General features: G+C 43.9%; 1 protein-coding gene across 11 annotated transcripts in view; it reads right to left on the bottom strand.

Moving 5' to 3' along the window:
• NCOR1 (nuclear receptor corepressor 1) overlaps positions 1-25,827 on the bottom strand; it is a 262,192-nt gene that overhangs the window by 144,538 nt on the left and 91,827 nt on the right. For 7 of the 11 annotated variants that reach the window (XM_068270351.1, XM_068270350.1, XM_068270345.1 and 4 more), the window contains exons 7-11: positions 14,990-15,046; positions 10,260-10,312; positions 5,124-5,190; positions 4,822-4,994; positions 932-1,051 (exon numbers count right to left, since the gene is read on the bottom strand). In XM_068270351.1, coding sequence (XP_068126452.1) covers positions 932-1,051; positions 4,822-4,994; positions 5,124-5,190; positions 10,260-10,312; positions 14,990-15,046 — 470 coding nt within the window. The remainder of the gene's footprint in view (positions 1-931; positions 1,052-4,821; positions 4,995-5,123; positions 5,191-10,259; positions 10,313-14,989; positions 15,047-25,827) is intronic. The other 4 variants (XM_068270355.1, XM_068270349.1, XM_068270353.1 and 1 more) reach the window with 1 other exon arrangement.

The raw sequence follows: 25,827 nt of genomic DNA on the forward strand, positions 1-25,827 counted from the left end.
GGAAGGAAGACCACCAGACACCAGGGAACTGTATAGGATGTGGAGAGGGGCCATTAGACACCTGGGAACTTTATAAATGAGGAAGGTGGCCAGTAGACATTGAGGTTGGCCCGCGATTTGGTTCCAGAGTACAATTTCGGCCCACTTTGTATTTGGGTTTGACATCCCTGTGTTAGATTGAACCTTCCTTGTAGTGAGTTTCCATGGCGATGGGTAAACTGTAGGATCGCACCTTGGCGTGTGGATGAGACTTCACTGCAGAACAGAAATTTCCTATTCAAACTAAATTTCTAACCACTGTGTAATTACTAAATATTTGCCTTACCACCCTGGAACTGGTATCCAACATAACTGCATCATACATTTCTGAAAAAGCATGGATAATGTTAACATTTAATCTTAACATTTCTATGGTCATCACCATATTTCCATAAGGTCCAGTTAATTATGGTTCTGCAAGGAAGACGAACTATAATACAACAAAATAAACCTAGATTTTTTTTCATTGCTTGTTTGCTTGTTGATTTAAAGGGATTTAAAAGATAACCCTAGATGTCTTTATTTTATGGGATTTCTTTGCTTGCTGAATTAAAAGAAATGGAATGTATGGTGATTATTAGCATGTGTCCTTTGTCTGCAGTGTTCGTAAAAAAATAATTTCAAAACCTTTGTATTTTTTGGTACTAACAAATGCAATATTTGTAGTTTCATTTTTGGAGCTCCACGAGCTGGTTTGTCTGATAACGTTTAAGACTAATAAGGATCTTTGTTTACTGCTATGGCAGTTACATTACAACAGCAAATAATCAGAGTTGGTGCCTGATACATAAGATATACCTGCATTCATTCTGCTTACTTGGCTTCATTGACAAGTAATCAGGGTATTTGTAGGTAAAGTGAAACCTAGGGAAACAGAAACACCTATATTTACCTAAAACAATCGATTTTGGTCTGTGGGTCCTCCCTGGTCCACGTGTGCCGAAGCTGCAGAAGTGGCCGCCCTGACGTGCTGTACTGGCCCCGCTGCCCGGCCCCATGTGACCGCAGCTTCCTGTAGGCACAATCATGTGACCAAAGCCCAGGGATAATAACATTAAGCCTTTTCATCTTCAAAAACAAACATTACTTTTTCAATGCTATATATGCTTCAGGAAGTGCAGGACATTCAATTTAGACACAGTATATATTTATAGCGACTAAAGTACTGCTCTAAAAAGTTTTTTTTATAAAAAAATTAGTACAATTTTAGTCTTGGATTGTACAAGGAAAGCACAAAAACTCCTACAGTTTTTAATGCAGTCTTGCGTCTCCACTGAATACGGTATATTTCACTTTACTTCTCACCCTGTGACAGACATAAAAAACAAGGCCCTTCCTTCACTTAAAGGGACACTGTAGGGGGGTCGGGGGAAAATGAGTTGAAGTTACCCGGGGCTTCTAATGGTCCCCCGCAAGCATCCTGTGGCCATGCAGCCACTCACCGATGCTCCGGCCCTGCCTCCGGTTCACTTCTGGAATTTCAGACTTTAAAGTCTGAAAACCACTGCGCCTGCGTTGCCGTGTCCTCGCTCCCGCTGATGTCACCAGGAGCGCACGGCGCAGACCATACTGGACCTGCGCAGTATGCTCCTGGTGCCATCAGCGGGAGTGAGGACACGGCAACGCAAGCGCAGTGGTTTTCAGACTTTAAAGTCTGTAATAACAGAAATGAACCAGAGGCGGGGCCGGAGCATTGGGGAGTGGCTGCGCGGGCACAGGATGCCTGTGGGAGACCATTAGAAGCCCTGGGTAACTTCAACTCATTTTCCCCCGACCCCCTTACAGTGTCCCTTTAAATTCAAACCAGCAAATGCAACTCCAAACAAATCTAACATTTTCTTTTTGTTCTTTTTTCTAAAGTAAACCTGAAACCAATGCAACACAAGGATTTATACTTAGCTGGGGCTTCCTCCAGCCCCATATAGACGATCCCCTTTGTTCTCCCGCTGTCAGCCTTGGTAGTTGCCCTGGCTGCGCGGTCATCAGAGGGAGGGTGCCTGAGGGTGCAGTTAGTTAAGGCTTGTAACTGCCCCGGCACAGAACACTTCCGGGCAATAGGAGCATGACAGAGGTCATGCGCAGTAGTCCTCGACTAGCTCAGTGAAACCTTACCTAAGCTGACTGCAGGAGAACAGATAGGACTAGACAGATACAGAGGGAGTCCACTGACTACAGAGGGCTGGGGAAAGCCCCAGGTAAGTATAAATCTTTGTGTTTCATTGGTGTCAGGTATACTGTAACATTTAAAGTACCCCTGAATCGGAGGGGGGGAGGGGGGGGAATTGAGTGTCCAGATGGTGATCATTGTCCGCAGGTCCGGTCCCCTAAGTAATTGACTGGATTCCTCCGTTGAACACTTTTCTGAAAGTTCCCATAAGCGAGGCCGTGCAGGTAGGAGTTCAGAACAGCGCATGCACAGCTAAAGTAAGCATTTGGCCATGAGCGTCTTCTTTCACTGCACATGTGCAGTTGAAAATCGCTCTGCAATGCTTGGATGAATTAGGAATGATCCACTTGGGAGGCTATGGAGAGGAGGACCGGGAAGGACACTGAGGATATTGAGAATTCATTTAGTCATTTTTTACCCCCCGATTTAAGGATACTTTAATATATTCCCAATTAAAAAACAAAAAAAACATAATAGCACCAAATGTTATATGTCGTTATATGTCCAAAAAAAATTAAACTAACTTTACACACCACTAACAGGACCTATCCATTCCAGCTAAACAACACTGGTGTAGTCTAAAGTATGAAGTAGTAAATAAAAAAAAAAAAAAGAAAAAAAGAAAAACAGGTTTTAAGCACAAAAACTGCAAAGCTGTCTAAGTGCAAAACCCATTGCTGCAATGCGTCTTCCACAGCAGCAGAGCCTATTTTAATATAGCAGAACAGTTTCCGGTCTGTTAGTGGTCACGTAAAGTCACAATGTTACAAAAGCTTCATGTATTGGTAGCTGGCCAATCCAAGGAAAGAAAGGTATACCTCCTCCCCACTGTATACACTAGATGTGAGTGGTGGCCGGGGAGACCTCTGCTTTAAGCTGCATGGTTATTTTCTAGTGAAGTTTTTTTAAGCTGTTCCCATCTTGAATGGAAACAGACATCTATCTCTCTTGGTGGATTTTGGCCATGTTGCATCAAGCATACAGCCAATATGTGGTAAGTGAACATGGGTAAGGACTTTATCAGTCAAATTACTTACAAGTGTTCGCAAAAGGAAAACAAAAGAAAAAATCCAAAGATAGCTCTATTCTTCCTATTCATTTCTACATTTAAACAATTTCTTAATTCAATTATTGGGGAGCTTTGGGAAATGTTAAAACAGGCCACCAGGAAGAGAAACCTACACTCACATCCACTGACAGCTCCACAACAGCATTCACCTCATGAGATACAGTTGTATTCAAAATTATTCAACCCCCACTGAAATGGAGTGTTTTGGACAGTTTGACATTGATTTTGATCATTTCAATCAACTTGTTTACAATAAAATCAAAGAGGCACTTGTAAGTCAAATATAACATAACATTTATAATGAAATAACCACACGTCTTTTCTGTGCTCACATCATTATCAGTTATATTCAACCCCCAAGTGACATTCATTCTTAGTACTTAGTACAACATCCTTTTCTAGTTATAACAGCTTTTAAACGTGAAGCATAGCTTGACACAAGTGTCTTGCAGCGATCTACAGGTATCTAAGCCCATTCTTCATGGGCAAAATCCTCCAGTTCAGTCACATTCTTAGGCTTGCGCGCTGCAACTGCTTTCTTTACGTCCCACCAGAGGTTCTCAATCGGATTTAAGTCTGGTGACTGCGATGGCCACTCCAAAATGTTCCAGCCTTTAATCTGCAGCCATGCTCTAGTGGACTTGGAGGTATGCTTGGGATCATTGTCCTGTTGAAAGGTCCAACGTCTCCCAAGCCTCAGGTTTGTGACGGACTGCATCACATTTTCATCCAATATCTCCTGGTACTGAAGAGAATTCATGGTACCTTGCACACGCTGAAGCTACCCTGTACCTGCAGAAGCAAAACAGCCCCAAAGCATTATTGACCCCCCGCCATGCTTCACAGTAGGCAAGGTGTTCATTTCTTCATAGGCCTTGTTTTTCCTCCTCCAAACATAGCGTTGATCCATGGGCCCAAACAGTTCTAATTTTGTTTCATCAGTCCACAGAACACTATCCCAAAACTTTAACTGGAAAAGGATGTTGTACTAAGTACTAAGAATGAATTTAACTTGGGGGTTGAATAAAACTGATAATGATGTGAGCACAGAAAAGACATTTGTGGTTATTTCATTATAAATGTTACGTTATATTTGTCTGACTTACAAGTGCCTCTGATTTAATTGTAAACAAGATGACTGAAATGATCAAAATCAATGTCAAACTGGCCAAAACACTCAATTTCAGTGGGGGTTGAATAATTTTGAACACAACTGTAACTACATGTTAGAGCCTAGTGCTCCACCACAAAGATGCCAACTACAACGTCTGCACCTGGCCCCAAACCTATCCTCCCTGTGGTGGGACAAGATTATGGAAGCAGAAGCTTCAGTGAGTATCTCTGTGATGAAGTGTCATAGTTGGAGCTCTGTGCGAGAGAACCACAAGATCCCAACTTCTATGAACCTGTCCGGCACTGACACTGAACAAAAGTGCTAATCTTTCTCCTTCTGGGTGCGTTTATTAACCGGAGATCCCCTATCAATGCAGAAAAGGATGAAAACAATTGAATGTGCTGTCTACTCGGGCAGTGTGTGTGAACGTACCTCTGAAACCTCTCCTGCTGTTCCCTCTGCTTCCGGATTTCTGGGAACTGTTTCTCGTAGTATTCCCGAGTCTTGCTTTCTTTTGCTTTCCTTCGAGGATTGTTTTCTATCCTGTCCACCTTTTTCTCCCAGGCTTCCATTAGCTGGTCATAACGCTGACAAATATTCTGTTCCTGTAAGACAGCAGAAGGCTCAGATATGACAATTCCCAAACCTTATGATCCACAAAACTAGGGGGAAAAAATACCCTTAAAAAGTGAAAATGGCACTGTTCTCTATACAATTTAATGAGGTATACAAACCCTTTGTTTTCTAGCATGGTTCCGTCTCTTGAAAAATAAAATAAGTTTCTTCCTCATAACCTGGTTTCTGTAAAGGAGAGGAGAAGTAGTAAGACTTCAAGTGGAACATCTGTGTCTAATCGCAGGCACAAAGCAACAAAAGGAAAAAGTGATCACCGTTTTCATTCCTCACGTAATCCCAACGCGCTGAATGAATCCACCCAATAGGAGCCATTTTTGAAATTGTAACCAAGAGTTGAAATCCTTCATTCCTTTTACTTTTTGGCAGCTGGTAACATACAGCAGTGAGAGCGAACTTCTATATAAAGTATGCCATCACCACACAAGTCATTAAAGTGAACTAGGCACCATTTTTAGTATCCAGTGCATCTCCTTCGCACATTAAAAATGCATGCCAACAATTTCACCTCTTAAGGTGCGTACACATGCACTTCCGCCGGAAACGAAGGGTCCGCCGGACCCTCCCACTGGGTGGGCGTTCCAGCGACAGTAGTGTGTGTGTGTACAGTCTGTTAGGCAGACTGATAATGCTGTTCGATCTGCTGAGTAGATTCAGAAAAAGCCTCATCAGTCCGCTGACAGTGCGTACACACGCACTACTGTCGGCTGAAATTCTGCCCAGCAGGGGGTCTGACGGACCAATCATTGGCGGCCGTAGAGCGTGTGCACGCACCTTTAGTTTTACTTTTAAAGGTTTAGCACAGGTGTGTATTACCCTATTTTCTACTACCTCCATTGCCTGCCGGGGGCAGAGGGTTCAGGCAGATAAGGACTAATTATTAATTTATTGCACACATTAGCATAGAGAACACAAAAAGATTTTGATCAGCAGGGGGGGTGTGTAGATCAGCGATTCCCAACCGGTGTGCCGCGACACATTTATGTGTCGCGGCAGCCCCGGCTATGTGTCGCCTCATCTCCCTGCTTTATCCCCTCCTCACTTCCGAGATCCGCCTTGTCTATTTAGAGCAGGGCTTCAAGAAAATGGCCTGCAATGTCCACAAATGCAGAAAACAGCGGCCATTTTCTTGTAGCCCTGCTCTAAATAGACAAGTAGCAGAGGAAGAGAAGCAGGGAGGGAGATAGCGCTGGAAAGCATGGAGCTGGTGAGTGACCCACCGCCAGCACATGCTACTGGGGGCTCCTACTCCTGGCTATCTATTCTGTGGGCACCTACAACTCGCTACTTATCCTGAGGACACCTACACCTTGCTACATATCCTGAGGACACCTACACCTTGCTACATATCCTGAGGGCAACTACTCCTTGCTACCTATACTGAGGGCACCTAAACCTAGCTTTCCTCCCTGAGGGCACCTGCACCTCGCTACTTATCCTGAGGGCTAGAAACCAGGCAAAAAAAGTGGTGCTTGGTTCCCTCTAATCCTCAGCTGCTTTTTTTTTTTTTTTTATAGAAAACCCCATGAAAGCAACAGTATATGGGTTTGTGTAAAAGATACCAGAAATTTTCCATTCTCAGTTTATCTCACTGGTACTTATAAAGGACACTCGAACGGAGAGGGATATGGAGTGTGACATACATATTTCCTTTTAAGGGCTGGTTCAAAAATGCTTAATAAAAAGGTACAGTTTTCCAGACTGTACAGAGACAGATAAATGGAAAGAAAACCGCATCCCATGTTATGGCATTGAACTGTTCACACATTGCCGTTCTGTTTAATCCATTCCATTAAAGGGACTCCGAGCACCTCTCATGGGCATGCCTTTAAGACTCCGGCCAGTACTGCATAGTACTTAAAGATGCATACCTTTTTGTAGCTTGTGCTCTCCTCTCATTTGATGCTTGAATCGCCATTCTACACCAAATAGTTTTCATTCGATTTCAATTTAAAAATCGCGGCTGCCATCTTGGCTATCTTATAACTTCCAAGGTCACCACTGTCTTCTCTGTTAGAGAAGAGCATCACTGAATAAAGCAGGAAGAGGAAGTGACACGCATGGTCATTGAAAGAGGCTCCTCCAGAGGGGTCATAGAACGACTTTGTTGGAAGTTGTCTGGCTTAAAGGCATGCCAATGAGAGGTGCTCGGAGTCCCTTTAATGGGACAGAAAGTCTCAACCTGCAGCATTTTTCCAGACCTGAAACTAAATGTACTGGATACCATATACAGTGGTAGTTAGTAGGAATAAACAGCAGGAATTCACGCCATATATTTTCAAAGAAGTATTACCATGCATTTTCACAGAAGTAACATGGAGTTCAGTAATTTGAGGCTATTTACAACATTTTTATTAATCTCAACTTTAATATGTAGCAATTACAATTGTCTTATGTTATATGAGGAGTTGTAATGCACCCTTATATACTTTGGTGTGAAAAAAATTGTCTTTACTGTTTATATACTAAGACATCTTTAATAAAAAAAAAAAAAAAAAATCTTTGAAACTAGAAGTAACGGCGTTAATTGCAGCACAAAGCATTGCAAGACGAGAATGAATCCTTCCATCCTCTCCTTTCATTCCTATCCATTAAAACTGGTACACAACTGATGCAAAGTGATAAAAATTTACTTGACAGGACAGGATCTGATTCCACTACACGCAGATTCTGGATGCAGAAAAACTGACTCCAATTAATATGGGCCCGTTTCCACTAAATGCGATTTTTCTGATGCAGATTTCCCATAGGTATTCATTGGAGTCAGTTTTCTGCATCCAGAATCTGCGTGCAGTGGAAACATGCCCTTAACAGGACTGGAGCTGTACACGTTTCTTCAGGTGTATGTGTGAACCCAGCCTACACAATACAAGTTACCTGGAGGTCCTAGCCACACTAGTATTACTGTCTAATTGGATATCTACATCTTGTATTATAGTAGTTCTACTTCAAACGGGACGGGACGGGACTGGGGTGGGAATAAAAGTCACCTTATAAAGTTGAATGCATACGTTTTCCCTTTAAAGGGAACCTAAACGGAGAAGGATATGGATTTTTCCTTTTAAAATAGTACCAGTTGCCTGACTCTCCTGCTGACCCTGTGTCTCTAATACTTTCAGCCACAGCCCCTTGAACAAGCATGCAGATCAGGTGCTCTGACTGAAGTCAGACTGGATTAGCTGCATGCTTGTTTCAGGTGTGTGATTCAGCCACTACTGCAGCCAAAGATCAGCAGGACTGTCAGACAACTGGTATGGTTTCAAAGGAAACATCCATATCCCTCTCAGTTAAGGTTCCCTTTAAGTTGTGAACTGTGCAATTACTGAGGTTTGTGAACATCTGCTGGGTTGCTATGGTGAACACCTAACTTTCCCTGCCTGCGATTCTGTGCTCCAATTTCACTATGAAAGAATAGAGAGCTCAGGCAGAGAGCTGCTACAGGATGTATACTTCAGACAGCAGTCAGAAAGCAATAAATATTTACACATTTTTTGCGGGAAGAGTAAATGATCCTTAACCAAACACAAATGGCAGCACAGCATGCAAAAACCTGAGATGTTATTTGTTTATAAGCATGGGGGAGGGGTGGAAGATGCACACTAGATTAGATATTTGATACCTACAAAGTATTGCATACAATTACCAGTTATTGTAATTCTATGCCTAACAGGTTTTACCCTCGTTTGTAATCCATAGTGAGCGATCACATTAATCTGTTACCTCCGCCTTTGAAAAGTAAAGCAAAAATAAATACTTAAAGTGAACCTGAGGTGAGAGTGATATGGAGGCTGCCATGTTTATTTCCTTTTAAACAATACCAGTTGCCTGGCAGCCCTGTTGATCAATTTGGCTGCAGTAGTGTCTGAAGTACACCAGTAACAAGCATGCAGCTAATTTTGTCAATTCTGACAAGAATGTCAAAGCCACCTGATCTGCATACGCTTGTTCAGCGTCTATGAGGCAGTGGATCAGCAGGACAGCCAGGCAGCTGTTATTGCTTTAAAGGACATAAATATGGAAGCCTCTATATAACCCCTTACCTCAGGTTCACTTTAAGGCTATGTTCACTATCGCAAAAAAGTAGGCTGTTAAAATTCGACAGGTTTTGGGCCAGTCCATCTCCTCATAGGGGATTCTCAGGGTTTTCTTTGTTTTCAACAGCATTTCCAGAGCAGCATTTTAACTGCCAAAATAATAAGATACCATCCAGCCTCCCTGCACACTATTTTGTCAGCTAGACTTTGCAATTGCTGTTCAGGAAATGCAGTTGAAAACAAAGAAAACCCTGAGAATCCCCCATGATGAGATGGACTGGCTCAAAATCTGCCGGTTCTGTAAGATTTTAACTGCCTACTTTTTCCGCGGTAGTGGTCCTTTAAGGCAAATGTACGTGTCGGTTATAACACTAGCAGCATAGGTGTGGCCATTACTACACAATGCACACAAACGTCATGGGGTGTCTACAAACGTGCAACAGACACAGCATTGGTAATACAAAATACATTTCAAATTAGAACATATGATCATTTTTGGCATTTTGCCTGTTGAACAATATAGGCAACATTTTGTGTGCACATAATGTGAATGCAGCCTTAAACATTGCTTGAGTGAGGAGCAGACAAAAAAAAAAAAAAAAAAAAAAAAGAGTTATAACACTGATCAGACAATACATATGAGAACTACAATGATCTCAAACTGGAAAGTCACTTTAAATGTACTGCAGGATAAAATGTCACAATAAATTATTCTAGTATGCCGTAACTGCAATTGCATGATGCCAAAAGACTAGACATGTTACATCTACTGCGGAAGTCAGTGCTTAGAAGCGGCAAGAGCTTTTAGACAGAAGAGATTCAGGAAAGGCAGGGCTTAGTATCAGGGAACACAGGGAACAGACACTGAACAGTATGCAGATGGGGTAAGTGAGAAATAATGGGAGGCTGTTGTATCGAGTATCTGCATTGCAGCATTTTTGGCTGAGAGGAGCGCGCAACGGACGCAGCCACCCATGGATGTCTGATAGAAGGCAGGTATAGCACCCACAGAGCATGAGCTTTCCACACTTCTCATTTCTACAGAACCTTCAGCCAATGACTAGTGAGCTTTTCTCTGCCAGGAGATAGTATGTAACATTATCCCGCATTAAAGCAACCTCCTCGATTGTGTTCCCCCTGCCCATATTACTTGCTGGTAATTACAGCCTCCGCATTGTGTGGGTATGACTGAAGAATACTCACGTCTTGATGTTTTCATGATAAACCTTCGTGTCTGAGGGCTGGTTGTAAAGTGGCTGCACAAGGGAAAAAAAGAAATACCATCAGATGGGAAAAAATAAATGAACAAGAATGTATTTCATATGTGGTTTGTAAAGTGGCGACTTAACCAGGCAAATGATGAGCCCCCCTTTAGAATGAAAGTTAAACTGCTCTGTCTGACATACCTCTTCTTCATACATCCTGGATCTTGTCCAGAGATACTTCCCAAACCAGCTCTCTGCTCCCCCAACACTCTATGGATATCCACCCTTGCTCCCTTGTGAGGCTGCAGGACTTCTCCAGAGCCCTTCTCCCCCATTAGTCTTGCCCCCACCTTCAACTCATTCAAGCAGACCAAGATTCTAATCCTAAAAATCCTAACATTTGTTTAGCGCTTTTCTCCTGTGTACTCAAAGCACTCAGACACTAAAGGTGCGCTCAAAGGGCCAACCTGCAGAGTTAGGAAGTCTTGCCCAAAGACCGCTTACTGAATAGGTACGGACCCTAGCCAGGATTTAAACTCTGGTCTCCCATGTCAAAGGCAGAGCCCGGAACCAAAACACTATCCAGCTGTCATCTGTTCATCGCTTATCTGCCATCTTCATTGCTCCAATTACCTTCCTTGGATTTAACCCCCCCCCCCCCTCTCAAAATGTGCTATCTGGAAGGGCCCTCCTCGCAGTGTACTCTTCTCCCCCACCATGTTGACTGTATTTTATATTTATCCCCATCTTGCAATCTGTGTACCATTGTTTATTGTTGCATCACAATGTTGTGCACCATTGTTTAACGCTGTGATGTCTCCAGAAGACATTATAGGACTGGCTCACCAAAGAGTTGAGCAGTATGACTGCATCATAATCGTGGTTTAAAAGTCACCCATGAAGATCGTTATTAAAAGATAAAGAGATTCACGTTCTCCGAGTTGATGCAAATGTTATTGCAATTTGTATGTAGCTTGAAACTGGGCAAAGCCAAATCAACAGCAACTGAATTTCACTTGTCCAATCACAAGTTGCATGCAATTTTCAACAAATTCCATGTGAACTCCAGCAAATGCGCATGCGTAGAACTACTGCGTACAGCCCGGCGGACGTCCGATGACGTCAGAGCGCCGGCGTGGGACGCAGAAGTACAAGGACTTGGAGCGCAGAAGAGCCCGACCTGGCAGCCGGCCTGGCCAGGTCGGGTCGGCCACCGGAGACCACCGGGAGCCTGCGGAGCGGCGGCGAGGGCACCTCCTGCCTGCCACGGGCTGGAGGAAGCCCCAGGTAAGCGGAAATTGATTTTTATTTTTTTCCCCACCCTCCCTGAACCTTCCCTTTAATAGCTTGCATGCAAGCTGTTACAGGAAACTAACATCCTCCTCCAGTGGTAGACAGGTCATGTGTATGCTCGGTGTGTATTATATCCCACAAGTGGGGCTTGCACTCTTTTGCAGGTAGGCACTTGCCTGTTTAAGTAGCGCTGTTCATTTCCTTGCTATGGACATGTGTATGAGCCTTTAGATCTGCGCAAGCCATAGCACTCTTCCACAGCTGCACAAGAAGACTATTGCACAGATTGCACAGAACTAAAAGGACAATCCAAATGTTGGACTTTCTGCAATAGGTACTTGCGAGTTAAGTTGAGCATATCTCATTTTTATTTACTGCTGACATTTGTGCTTTTCTTCTCCTACTCGCTTAAAAAAAAAAAAAAAAAAAAAAAAAAGTTGAATTTTCTTTTACATTAACAGTAAAGCTGTCAAGAGCTAAATGCAGTTAATATACAAGGCTTGGATGAAATCCAGAGCATTGCAACACAAAGTTCATAATGTGTTAAATATGTTATTGACTAGAAGACATTACTTGAGCAGCAGGAGTTCTCCACGTCAGACCCTTGCTGTTCTTGTAGCATGTGGATTACTATTACAGTGTTTACAGTAATGTTTCTTCTGTGTGCGTAGCCTTTTGAATCGGTCATAAAAGATGACAAATCCAGTATAAAGGGATGACATTTGAACACGTCTTAAAAGCATGTGTTTGACCTTAACCACTTGTGGACCTTAAAACGCATAACAATGATCTGCCTTCAGGTGGCTACACACATTTTAGTTATGTAAGCTGATCAAGTGTAATTTTCCACCATACCCTGGTACTTCTTACATTTTGAAAGTACTTCTGGTGCTTCTTACATTTTGTACAAAATTGGTCCATTGACTTTTCCTACACAGATTATTTTATGAAAACATCCTGAAAAAATATTTATGTAACCTACATGGCAAGTGTTAACGTTACTGTTTCAGAGCAAATAAGGGTTTTACACAACATATGTAGTGGTCTTTAATCTTCTCCAGGCTGAGATGCACTATGATGAATCTTCAAATGTTACCGACACAAAGCCTCGTGTTACAAGAGGAACATATGGAAGTTGACAGCCTGGTATTGCTGGACAGTCACATTTAACGTGTGTGCTCACTGGATATGTGCTGGCATGCAGGAGTGGGAATCATGCAGCAAGTAAAGCCAAGAACAGAAGCTAGATTTTACCAGCCCAAGACAATTTCTAGTGATTGGGGCAAAATGTGGTCTCAGTACATCACTAAACCAATATTTTTGGTACACCTTGGTTACCTTCAACTCTCTCCACAAGCTCGACTGTGGCGTCCAAATGTGTCTATGCATAAATCGTTCTTGAACCTGTCACCCAAAAAGCTCACCAACAATCGTTCAGGCCCACAGTAATCATGACTCTACGGGCCTTGAGATGGGCTGACAATAAAAGGGAGTCAGCTAGGCTGCTAAGATGCTGTCTTGGGAATCGATTTATAAAGATTGCGATCAGCCAGTTGCTGTGTGGTTAACAGTTATGTTGGTCATACATTGGACGATGGCCACCAGATCAACCATCAGATAGATCCACTCTTATAGAGGGATCAGTTGCCTGCTCACACACTGCAGCCAGATTTCACCATGAAATCTATTGGAAACCGTCATAGTGCTGCCATCTGCTGAGCCGCTCACCAGGCTAAAAACATAACTTAGGCATGGAAAACCATGCATGAGACCAAAACTGCCAGCCTTTGGAGCATCAGGCCCATAGTTTCCTATGTCTGGTAATACAGGGAGCTCCAGGAAATTTTGTCAGGAATTTGTTGCTATTCCTACTATGGGGCCACACCTGATTTACCCACCCACCAGCTGAAAGGAGAGAGGGCCCTGACACTCCAAAAAGCGTTTAGTGGGTCGCAGTAAAATTGCCGCAACCGTGATTTTTCTAAAAATCATCAACTTAGCAATATTGCCGCAATTTTATCTAAGTCAAAAAAACTAAAACGACCCGCAAAACGCATTTTGGTGCGTAAGGGCCCTGAGGTAGGGATGCTAAGCACATCTGACTCAGGAAATATGGTACCTTCTCTGGTGTTCAGCTTTGCCGTGCACAGCAAAGGAAGACTTTAGAGGAGTATGGCCCAGTGCACACCAAAACCGCTAGCAGATCCACAAAACTAGCGTTTTTTGGTGCGGATTTCAGAGATTTGGCCCAGTGCACACCGAGCGGATTTGAATGCGATCCACCAGCCGCATCCGCCTGTAAATCCGCTTGGCTAATGTATTTCAATAGGCTGGTGCACACCGGCTGTTTGAGGTTTTTAGCAAACCGCAAACGTGCAGCAGGAGGCACGTTTGCGGTTTGCTACAAACCTCAAACCGCCGGTTTGCACCAGCCCATTGAAATACATTAGCCAAGCGGATTTACAGGCGGATGCGGCCGGTGGATCACATCCAAATCCGCTTGGTGTGCACTGGGCCTATGTTTTTCTTTGATGGCTTTAATTCCCTTCAACAAGTATAAATTACAGTTATAATGGAGGAATACAGTTGCATTAACTGTAGTTCTTCTTTAACTCAGTTCTACGCAAGGTAAAGTCTTATACTTTCTGTCTAAAGGTGCCTATACACTAACTCTATTTCCCGCAGACAGACAGAAAATTCGATCACCGTGATTGAATCTGTTGTGAAATAGATAACACAAACGCTGACCCATCGATGAATTTCCATCCAAAATCAATCAATTCCGTCGATCTGTCCAGGCGGAAAATTTTGCTAGATCGTCGGCAGGTTGGAGATGCTTTGTTAGATTCGGTTAGGTTCGATGATGACCGACACAGCAATAATCTCACCTGTTCCGCCCCTCTCTGATCAGATTTGATCAGAGAGGGATCTATCTGTTGGTCTTTCTAGTGGCAATCGCCCAGTGCTTGGCTGCCGTAAAGGACCATTATCGCGAAAAAAGTAGGCAGACTGAACGGACAGGTTTTGGGCCAGTCCATCTTCTCATGGGGAATTATGGTTTTCTTTGTTCTCAACAGCATTTCCTGAACAACAGTTTAACTGCCAAAATAGTAAGATACCAGCCAGCCTCCCTACTCACTTGCACACTATTTTGTCAGACTTTGTATTCAACAGCATTTCCTGAACAGCAGTTGCAAAGAAAACCCTGAGAATCCCCCATGAGAAGATGGACTGGCCCAAAACCTGTCCGTTCTGTCGGAATTTAACTGGGGGGGGGGGTCATGGGCATTTTAGAGAGGCTTTTTCTACTTAATCCATCGAAAGACAGCCAAGCAGCATGCGATTCCACAAAAGTCGGAGACCTTTCACCATTAAGAGCTATGCAGGTCTCAAATTGATGATAAACAACTCTGCTGACGAATATAATCCACTTACCAGTTCCACTTTCGGGCCTAGACCTTCTAAAACCTTATGCGCCTCCTCTGCTTTTTTCTGAAAAATAAAAACGGAGGTTTTGTGTTTACATTTCTGCAGATAAAAACCCAGCAATGTTCTTTCTTCAAGGCCTTCTGCTCCACCATCTCTACAAAAAGAGGTCATAGACAGGTTACGTCTACATTATCCTCTACAAAATAGAAACACAGAGCAGAGAAGTGCTGTGCTCAAGTCTAATGGAAACCTGAATATGGCATATGCAACAAATGTAAACACTGCTGGGTTAAAAAACAACACTACCCCCATGTAATGCTGCTTGATATGTTAACATTTAGAACATAAAATAGCAAATTTCAGAGCAATTTTCATAGCAGTAACTTATAAATGTATGTTATACTTTAGTTTTAAAAGGAAGAGCTCTATAGGTTCCTGTACTGGGACTATAGTATTGATTTATAAAGCGCCAACATATTCCGTGGCGCTGTACAAAGTAATAAACGAACATGGGGCACATAATACAGACAATGGTGTGGTGTATAGCAATATACGAAATACACAACCAGTGCCAAAATACAAAAACTAAACAAAATACAGAATTGGTAATGACCGTGATAAAAGTAACATGATGAATAAAATGTATAATGATTTCCAGGACACAAAAAGGGGAGAGAGCCCTGCCCTTGCAAGCTTACTATCTAAATAATGCAGCACCCTGTTCCCCTGGAGAACGTTAAAGAGACTGTAATAAAAAGAAAAAACAAAAAATTCCCTTGGGGGGAGGGGGGGGGGGGTATGGGGTACTCCCCTCGGTAGGGGGAAGCCTCAGGGTCCCAATGAGGCTTCCCCCTCTGCTGTAGCTGCAGGCAATCCAGCGCTGGCTCCCCTAAAGCGTCCCCCAATCCTGGCCCAACATACATGGCTTCATATATTTACCTTCCCTGGCTTCAGCGGAGGCGCTGTTGCGGCTCTCAGCGTGGAAATACATGGAAATAACCAATCTCTGTAGGATCCGCTCTACTACACAGGCGACTTGTGCCTGCGCAGTAGAGCGGACCAACAGCGATTGGCTATTTCCGCCTATCTCCGAGCGGAGAGCCAATACTGCGCCTGCGCTGGAAGGTAAATATTTACATCCCCGCTATTCGGAGGGCCAGAGCGAGACCACCGTGGGACACAGGACGACGGGGGAAGCCTCGATAGTATCCGGAGGCTTCCCCCTAACCGAGGTGAGTACCCCCCAAGGGAACTTTGTCATTACAGGTTTTCTTAAAAAAAAAATAAACAAAAAAACTCCTACTAAAAAGCAATGCTTAGTGCGAGTTCCCTTCTTGAGGCAGGGAACATACTTGTCTTTCAGTTTTCTGCACGCGTTTTTCTGAGTACTTTTTCTGCACACCAAGTGTTTTTCTATGCAGGAAAACATGCACGTTTTTTCAGGGACGGATCTAGGGGGGGGGGGGGGCAAGCGGGTATCTTGCCCCAGGCGCAGTTTGTTGAATTCTTAAAAAGGCGGCAAAATGAATGGCAGTTTAGGTGCCAAAACCTGACCTTTAGGCGCCAAAACCTGACCTTGCCCCAGGCGCAACTTGGTCTTGATCCGTCCCTGCGTTTTTTCACGGCAGCTGATGCAATTGACAGAGAAAACTGACAAAATATGCAGAGTGCAGAATGTCACTTTTTTTCTGCACACGAATAACATTAAGTGTGAATTAGCCCATTGATTAACATGAGATTTTTTTCTGTGCAGAAAACGCGCACGAAAACAGTCAAGTGTGTTCCCTGCTTAAAGCAGAAGGTACTTGCGATAATTCAGTTTTAACCTCCTTGCCAGTTATCCCGAGCTCAGCTCGGGGTAACCTGCGCAGGAGGATTTCTGAGGCCCCGCTGGACCGATTTTCACAATTTTTATATTGCACGCAGCTAGCACTTTGCTAGCTGCGTGCATATCCCGCTCGCCGCCGATTCGCCGCGCCACCCCCCCCCCCCCTCCAGACCCCTTGCCAATTAGTGCCAGGCAGCGCTGAGGGGGGGGATCGGGATTCCCTCCGACGTCACGACGTCCATGACGTCATCCTGCCCAGTCGCCATGGGAAGCCGAGCAGGAAATCCCGGGATTTCCTGCTTGCAAAGATTGCCGGTGGTGATCGAAGTAGCAAGGAGGATGCCGTTGTCAGCGGCTATCATGTAGCTAGCGCTAGGCTAGCTACATGAATAAAAAAAAAAATAATTAACAAAAAAGTGCTGCCCCGCCCCCTTGCCGACAGAATTGGTACGGCAAGGGGGTTAAAGGACAACTGAAGTGAGAAGAATATGGAGGCTGCCATATCTATTTCCTTTAAAATAATACCAGTTGCCTGGCAGTCCTGCTGATCTATTTGGCTGCAGTAGTGTTTGAATAACACTAAAAACAAGTATGCAGCTAATCTTGTCAGATCTGACAAATGTCAGAAACACCTGATATGTTGCATGCTTGTTTAGGGTTTATGGCTGAATGTAGTAGACTCATACATTCAGCCATAATAATTAGAGGCAGAGAATCAGGACAGCCAGGCAACTGGTATTGCTTAAAAGGAAATAAATATGGCAGCCTCCTTATCCCTCTCACTTCAGTTGTCCTTTAAGTGAACATCTGTGGTTACCCACAATGCACAGCTAATAAATATGCGAATTATCTCTTTATGCCGCTGAAGCCAGACTGGCATCCAGAACCACTGGTGCATAGCATACCTATAGCTTTAAAATTTTACAGAGCCACACCAACCCAACATGCAGACAGCCTGTTTCGGACTTTTGGGCCTCCTCAGTACATGGCAGGGATTGATATGGCTCTATGGGATAGGAGCTTGGACCAGTACAACGGAGTAACCAAGCAGCTCGGGGTGACCAAAACCACTAGGAAAGTATACAAGTACACATATACTGTAGTGTAAACGGCTCCTGATGTTTTGGACACTAGAGGGAGTTTTTCTGCTAATGAAGGTACAGCATCTACAGCAATTCAGCACAGAAAAACCATTAACTTCACAGAAGAGCTCCTTCTGGTGGGTGAAAGATTAGAAGCAGATTTCAATAATATGTAGGTGCCTGGATGATGCTGGAAAACCGAGACAGCAGGAGGCTTGATTCCCACTTGGCATACGCATGTTCCCGTCAGTGTTGGTTTGGGCACAGGGAGAAGCCGAAAGACGGCTCTCCCTGGCGCTAGGTAATCTAGACGAATATAACAAATCTATTCCCCTTCTTCCTCTGGTGGCATAATTCGTAGCCCGGCTATCACTGGCACCCAAATTACAGTGATTTCTCTGAATTTCCCCTTGCACTGCTATAGCCGTAATTAACAGTAAGGCCTATGGCAGCGTCCAAATCAGGAGGACTTGAGCCGAACCTCCAATGGCCAGCGGGAGTAGACAACGTAGTGGTCCATTTCGTTTGGTGCCCAAAGCTGATGCATTTCCACTATAGGCTATATGGGAAATGTATTCGCTCCCTGGGAAAAAGATAGACTGCACAAGAGTGCGTTCCGCTTATGGCAACAAAACTGTTGCAGACAAGAGCGAACAGTTTTCTACTTCAGTGGGATCAAAGCCAGGCCCAAACTGTGTATAATAGGCCTGTCTGAGAACCTGTGGGGACCAACTAGCTCCCGTCCTCACATTTACAACCGGTCCTTTGCGGAGGGCGCGGTGCCCTCCTGCCTCAAAAGGTCTACAATCATACCTGTGCCTAAAAAGCCAGGAAACCCTGAACTGAACAACTTTAGACCAGTCACCGTCACTCTTGTCATCTCAAACATCCTGGAGCAACTTGTTCTTGCCCACCTGAAGGGCCCTCCTTGACCCTCACCAATTTGCGCACAGAGCCAACAGATCCGTGGAGGATGCCATAAACATCAGTCTGCCATACATCACGGAGCACCTTGACAAACCTGACTCCAAACATCAGGATCTTTTCCTGGTTTTCACCTCTGCCTTCAACACCATCTGCTCAGTTGCTCAGTCATCCTGCTTGATAACCTCAGGCAGCTCAGAGTTGACCCCACTCTGTGTGCATGGGTCAAGAAGTTCCTCTCAAACAAAACTCAGCGAGATAAGCTTGGCAACTGCTCCTCCCACCGAGAAAACTACCAATATAGGTGCTGCGCAAAGGTTTGTACTGTCTCCGTTCCTATTCTAACAGTACACCAACAACTGCAACTCATCCAGGGCCTCAGTTAAGGTCTTTAAATTCGCAGACAACAATAATCATTGGCCTTATCGACAGAAACTGCAAGCACACCTACCATAGCGAGATTGGGAGAATCAGCAGTTGGTGCAAGGAAAACAAGCTCATTCTCAACGCAACAAAAACTGAGGAGCTCATTGTAGACTTCAGGAAGCACCTCTCCAAGCTCCGCCCCAGTCATCATAGACGAAATCGAAGTAGTTAGGGTACCAGATGTTCGGTTCCTCGGCACGACCATAACCACTTTGGTACCAGCAGCCTCTGCCCCCTTAAGGACCAGAGGCTGCTGGTACGCTAAAACGCACATACCGACGAATCGTCACAATAATCCGTTGCTCCCGCCGATCACGCCGCTCTGTCCCCGGCGCAGGCTGTTCTCTCTGCCGTGTCTATGACGGCAGAGCACTGTGCACCGGTCAGGAGCCGCTCTCATTGGCTCCTGACCCTGTCACTCAATGTAAGCCAATGGGAACGGCTTACAGTAATGACAAGGCCAGGAGCCAATGAAAACGGCTCCTGCCCGGCTCACAGTGCTCTGCCGTCAGAGGCGGCAGGGCAGCACATTGCGGCGGGTAGAAAGCGGCGAGAGCGTCGGGGACGCACGGTGAATGGGACATCGAGTTTACGTCCGGTCAGAACCGCAGCGCCACCAGCCCGACAGATTTAAAATGCGTCGGTCCGAAAGGAGATAACTAAAGAACTAAGGTGGGAGAAGAACACCTCCAAGATACAGAAGAAAGACCAGCAGAGGCTATTCTTCCTGCACCAACTGAAGAAATTTGGTATGTCACGTGAGCTGCTGACCATATTTTACACCGCTACGACGGAATTCATCCTCTGCTCCACCATCATCGTCTGGTATGCAGGCACATCCGCCAAAGACAAGCAGAAACTTCAAAGAGTAATCAATGCTGCGGAAAAGATCATAGGTTTGCCCTTGCCCCTGCTAGATCTCCTCCACTCGGCGAGATTGGGGTCGAAAGCTTTCAAGATCTCGTGTGATCCCTCTCACCTGAGCAGCGGCTTCTTAAAGCTCCTGCCGACAGGCCGACGCTACAGAACCATCTCCTCCAGAAATGCCAGTCACAGAAACAGATTCTTTCCTCAAGCAGTTCTCCACCTGAACTCCAACTCCTCCCACCAGGTCCGCCCGCAGCACTCTGGCCTCTAGCCCCTTGCCACGACTTTGAACTCTCGCCACTCTTGACTAGTACTGCCCCACACCAGAGTTGGTAGCGCTCTCAAATGGACGATCCCCAATGCATGCTGCTGTGCCCATCCAAATGCACATCTACGCTTGTGAAGCACTGTCTTGTCTTTGTAATGTTGCTGCTATGCTCATTTAAGTATACAGTACATCTATGTTAAGTACTGTCTTGTTTATGTAACAATGCCTATGCCATGTGTTCCACAACCAAATCTGGGTACGACAATCATACTTGGCGAATAAAAGTCTATTCTACTTGTCAGGAACCGGCCCGCGGCACGCCTGTGTATACGGTTCCCGACTGCGGGTTTGACCAGATCAAGCGGGGAGCAGCCTTATTCGAGCTACAAACAAGGCTGTGACCCCTCAAAAGCTCCTTACTGCCACCACTAGCGGTTTTCTAGACACGTTCACTCAGCTGTCGAGTGCTCAACACGCAATCTGCGTTTTCGTATTTGGGTCAGCTTTGCGCTTAGGCCGAATACGAGAACGTCACGCACACAGTTGCAATCTTACACTGTAGTGAAGCAAAACCACTAACAGTCGTTCCAAACGATACTGTTAGACTTCCCACTCGGCTGTCGAGCGCAGAAGTGCCCTATACACACAATGCAATTACAATTTCATATGGTAGTGTTGCTCAACCATACAATTAGGCATGGACTTATACACAGCTACACTGCAGTCTCTAGGCTATGAGTGTTAGTTTAGTACAGCAGAAGTCAAGCTTATTAAATAATAATTTAATATTCCAGGAAAAAAGTGGAACAATGCAGAACAGAATATATACAAAAGATTACAAGAAACAAAATAAAAAGTTACAAAATTAAGAGTTTACAAAGATAAAAGTTACAAAAACGCACACAATGATATTTGCGTAAAAATAAACGGGGGGAAAAAAGAACATTACCAGCTTAGGTTAGAACGTTGTTTGACGGGAGGACGCCGTTTTTTCGACCAGGTGTCGCGATCATTCCTAGCTATGCGCTACCTCCAGGAGAAGATACCTGTGACTGTTCTGGACCACCTTAAATAGTCTGAAGTGTCCCCTGGGGCATTTACTGTCCAGCCCCCAGGAACTAATGCAATGTCCCCGTTTGTGACATCACTGAACGCTTGTCATAATCTTCCTGTGATATGTGAACTTCAAAGGGTTCCTGTTTCAGCTTTTTGAAGGTTGCAGATTTCACAGGTAAGATTGTATCCTGAGAACAACAAGTATCCTATTTACACTTACAGATTTCAAAGAAATTCCACTTCCAGCCCACTACTCAGACTAAGAGGTAGCCTGTGTGGGCTTCAACCTGGTCGGGTAATTGTCTAAGTAAGTGTTCCCTTGCTAGTGGCTAGGTAGACAGTTCCTAATTACTGTCCAGGTTCCTTTGCCTATTGAAGGTGACTGGTCTATTCAATGAAGACAATGGCAGTTCCCTTGATCTCTGCCCTGAATGCAAATTGAATCTACATACAGACATTATCCAGGTGACACCTTCCAAAAGCCAGACTGGCTGGCATACCTACACCTCTGACAAAATATACAGCAGATAGAAAAATGAAAGAAATATGTTCCTGTTAGCATTACATCATCAGCCTCATAACTAGCTGCTATATTCCTGACACTACTACTTTATGGTGGCAGTCCAAACGGGCGAATTGGACGTGACTGGGCCTTGTGACTGTCCGTTCACATTGGCTTTCATTGCATACATTTTCCCGTCCAGTCAAATGCGAAAAGAACGGACTCTGTGTTGCGCTTAGCGCAACCAGATCCATTTTTTAAATGGATCATATTTTAACCATAATAATCCGCTTCCTGCGCTACGCAAAACATCCTGAACAGGTACTTTTTTTAAGCAAGTGTGGACCAGCCCTTAAAAGACCACATCAAAGGAAGAACTACATGAAGACTATAGGAGAACTGCCCAAAATATAAATAAAATGTGTTACATATATTGAGGTTTCAAGCTTAAAAATCATACCACCTATCAGGCTATGTGAATGAATAGCAATGCTGCAGAGGATCACATTAAAGTAAAGGTATGGAAAGGGGATGCACTATACAGCCTTGTCACCTCAGCAGTGCAGGCAACCACCAATAATATAAGAGCAGATGTTTGTTGGACTGTTTTGGAAAGCCCTTCCCCTATTGTTGTGCCACTGCACAAATACTGGGGCAGGCAGTGGTCAGATGGGAAAGGCACTAAGACAGGGTCACTAATGTGCAATGCTAAAGCCCATATCATGAAAAATGTCGCAAATGCTCCTACACCTTACACTATACCACACTGCCTGACAGTGCTACGTTCAGGAAATGCCTTTATTTTTTCGACGCTCCAAATTTTTAAAGGTTTATAAACAAGTAAATTTTTCCTGCTTAAGTGTTCTCCAGGCAATGAATACATTTAGGTGGTTATGTCTAGTATGTTGTATAGTTTCTGTTACAGCGCCATAGAGATGGTGCCGCAAAATTAATTAATCTTACATGGAGGGTGCAGAGGACAAAAGATCCAAAAATAAAACTTCTTGATCTGAAAAACAAACTGATTAAACTGGCACTTCAAGCTGTTTGCTGTTTATCACTACAAGCATATTACTATGGAGAAGTTAAAAATGAAAAGTTCCAAGAATGTTTTGAATGCATTGTTACTGGAGAGACTGCCGTCAACAGTCTCAAACTGTACTCAAACAAATATATTGCTTGCAATTTCAGCCAAAGAAATCTTGGAAGCCTGTTAAAAATGAGAAAAGGCCCTGCTACACCTAAATCATATTACTGTCCACCCAACCCTGTTGTGCAATTCTCAAACACCAGTACCTAGATGAATGTACGCACTGAGGGCTAATATATGGTCACCTATAGCAACAAACCATCACTAACTGCCCCAGGGATCCAAAACAGAAGTACTGGATATACTGGAGTATAAGCGAACTCGAGTATAAGCCGACCCCTCTATCTTTTACATAAAACACCTGGAAAAAATGGTCGACTCGAGTATAAGCCAAGGGTAACAGATGCAGTGGCCTGTAGCAAGTTATTAAATTTAGCTTTTCTTTTTATGGCAGTAGTAGCCAGACTTTCCATGGCATATCCCCCCTTCCCTCATATCACCCCTATCACCCATATCACCCCTCATACCAATGTAAATAAGCAGCTAAGAGCTTTTTTCGTAGCCTCGCACCCCCCACCCCCCGCAATCGCCATATGCAGAGTTGTAGTGATGAAACATTTGGTATCCGTGCTATACCCCCCTGCCCCCAGAGTGAAATATGTGTCTGTGCCAGACCTGTCATGTCTCCCTTCTGAGTGTCCCCATCAGGAGCCCAGCATTAATGGGCGCTTTAGCCCCGCCCCCACGAGCAGCAGAGTTGTACTAATAGAACATTTGGTATCCGTGTGACTCCCCCACCTTCACCGCTCCCTCCCCTCTACTTATGTTCTGCTTATGTTGCGCTAGTGATCCCATTCACTACAGTGGATGGGATCAGTGCTGTGCTGAAACATGCGTGCAGCAGTGAGACAGCGCATCCCAGTGCTGCACTGCGCATGTAGTCTGAACATCAGCCAGTGCACTCTATGCACTTCTGATGTTCTTGCACACCCCAAAAGCCACATGAAAATGCATATAATGTGAACGGGGCCTTAAAGGTCCAGAATTCATTTCAATCAAATATGATAACTTCATCAAATGGGACAGCTAGAAAATATAAATCAATTTGAATAAACATTAACCTATTTTGGTTCCTGGACGTAGTTTCTACGTCCAGGAACCATGCGCGCTACCGCGCGCTCCCGCGGCCGATCGCGCGCGTGCCCGCGCACTCCCGGCCACGGATTCGGTAGCCAGGGAATCAATGTATCGGGCTATGGTGCCCAATCATTGATTCCTCTCCCCCGCTGAAAAAGCGACAGCTTCTCTCGGAAGCTGCGCCTTTTCTGGCCGTTCCCTCTCAGATGAGTCACTCTAAGCGTGTGTTACGCTTAGAGTGACGTCATGTAAACAAACTCATGGCATAAAAAGTAATACTACACCTGTAAGAAAAAAAATACAAATTAACACACATTTACATTATAAATCTATTGTTTACCTCCCACCCTTCCAAAACTACCCAAAGAAAATGTTTACTATTAAAAAAAAAAAACATTACAATAAAAAAAAACATGTAAATATTTACCTAAGGGTCTAAACTTTTTAAATATCAATGTAAAGATGAAATATTTCTATATTTTTTTATTTTAAACTTGTAAATAGTGATAGATGCAAAATGGAAAAAATGCACCTTTATTTCCAAATAAAATATTGTCGCCATACATTGTGATAGGGACATCCTTTTAACGGTGTAATAACCGGGACATATGGGCAAATACAATACTTGAGTTTTAATTATGGAGGCATGTATTATTTTAAAACTATAATGGCTAAAAACTGAAAAATAATGAATTTTTCCATTTTTTCTTATTCTTCCTGTTAAAATGCATTTACAGTAAAGTGGCTCTTAGCAAAATGTACCCCCCAAAGAAAGCCCAATTGGTGGCAGAAAAAACGAGATATAGATCAGTGCATTGTGATAAGTAGTGATAAAGTTATAGGCTAATGAATGGGAGGTTAACATTTCTCACGTGAAAACGACGGAACCTGAATGGGTTGAGACTGTTTCATATTATTTTGGGATAGTTTTAAAATCAACAGCAGGCTTTGCAGGCTGAATGTGTGTCCAGCATAATTCAGGCTGGAAACACACTAGGCAGAACCGCTAGCGTTGCGGAAAACCAGGGCTGTGGAGTCGGTACAAAAATCTTCCGACTCCAACTCCGGGGTGCCCAAAATTGCCCCGACTCCTCGACTCCGACTCCACAGCCCTGCAGAAAACGCAGCAAAGAAGCACATAATGCAAGTCAATAGGTCACATGAAAAAACGCATATGCTTGCGTTCTGCAATGTGTTTTTAAAAACGCTGGTTTTTTTTGCATGTTTTTTAAAAACGTATCAAAAACGCACATACCAAGAGTCAATGGTGACGCAGAGGTATTGCGTTTTAGTGCTTTCGTATGTGTTTTGCATGCGTTTTTATATGCTTTATTAAAATAATTTAAAAAAAAATGTTGATTATGTATTTCTGCTTCTTGTTGACTTCCCAAATTTTTTTATTTTTTTTTGCATAAAACTTATAAAAAAAAAGCTTACAAAACACATGCAATTTATATAGGCAAACCCCAAACGCATTAAAACGCACACAAAATGCAAGAAAACCGCATGTGCGGGAAAACACACAAACCCACATGCAGCAAAACGCTACATTTCCCGCTCTGCCTAGTGCGTTCCCAGCCTCAGAGCATTCTCCAAGTATAGGATCTGAAAATCATTTACCAATTCACTAAAAGCCAACAAACAGCTATTATAAGCAAACTGCT

Source organism: Hyperolius riggenbachi, chromosome 2 (assembly GCF_040937935.1).
Source record: "Hyperolius riggenbachi isolate aHypRig1 chromosome 2, aHypRig1.pri, whole genome shotgun sequence".
Taxonomy (NCBI): Eukaryota; Metazoa; Chordata; class Amphibia; order Anura; family Hyperoliidae; genus Hyperolius; species Hyperolius riggenbachi.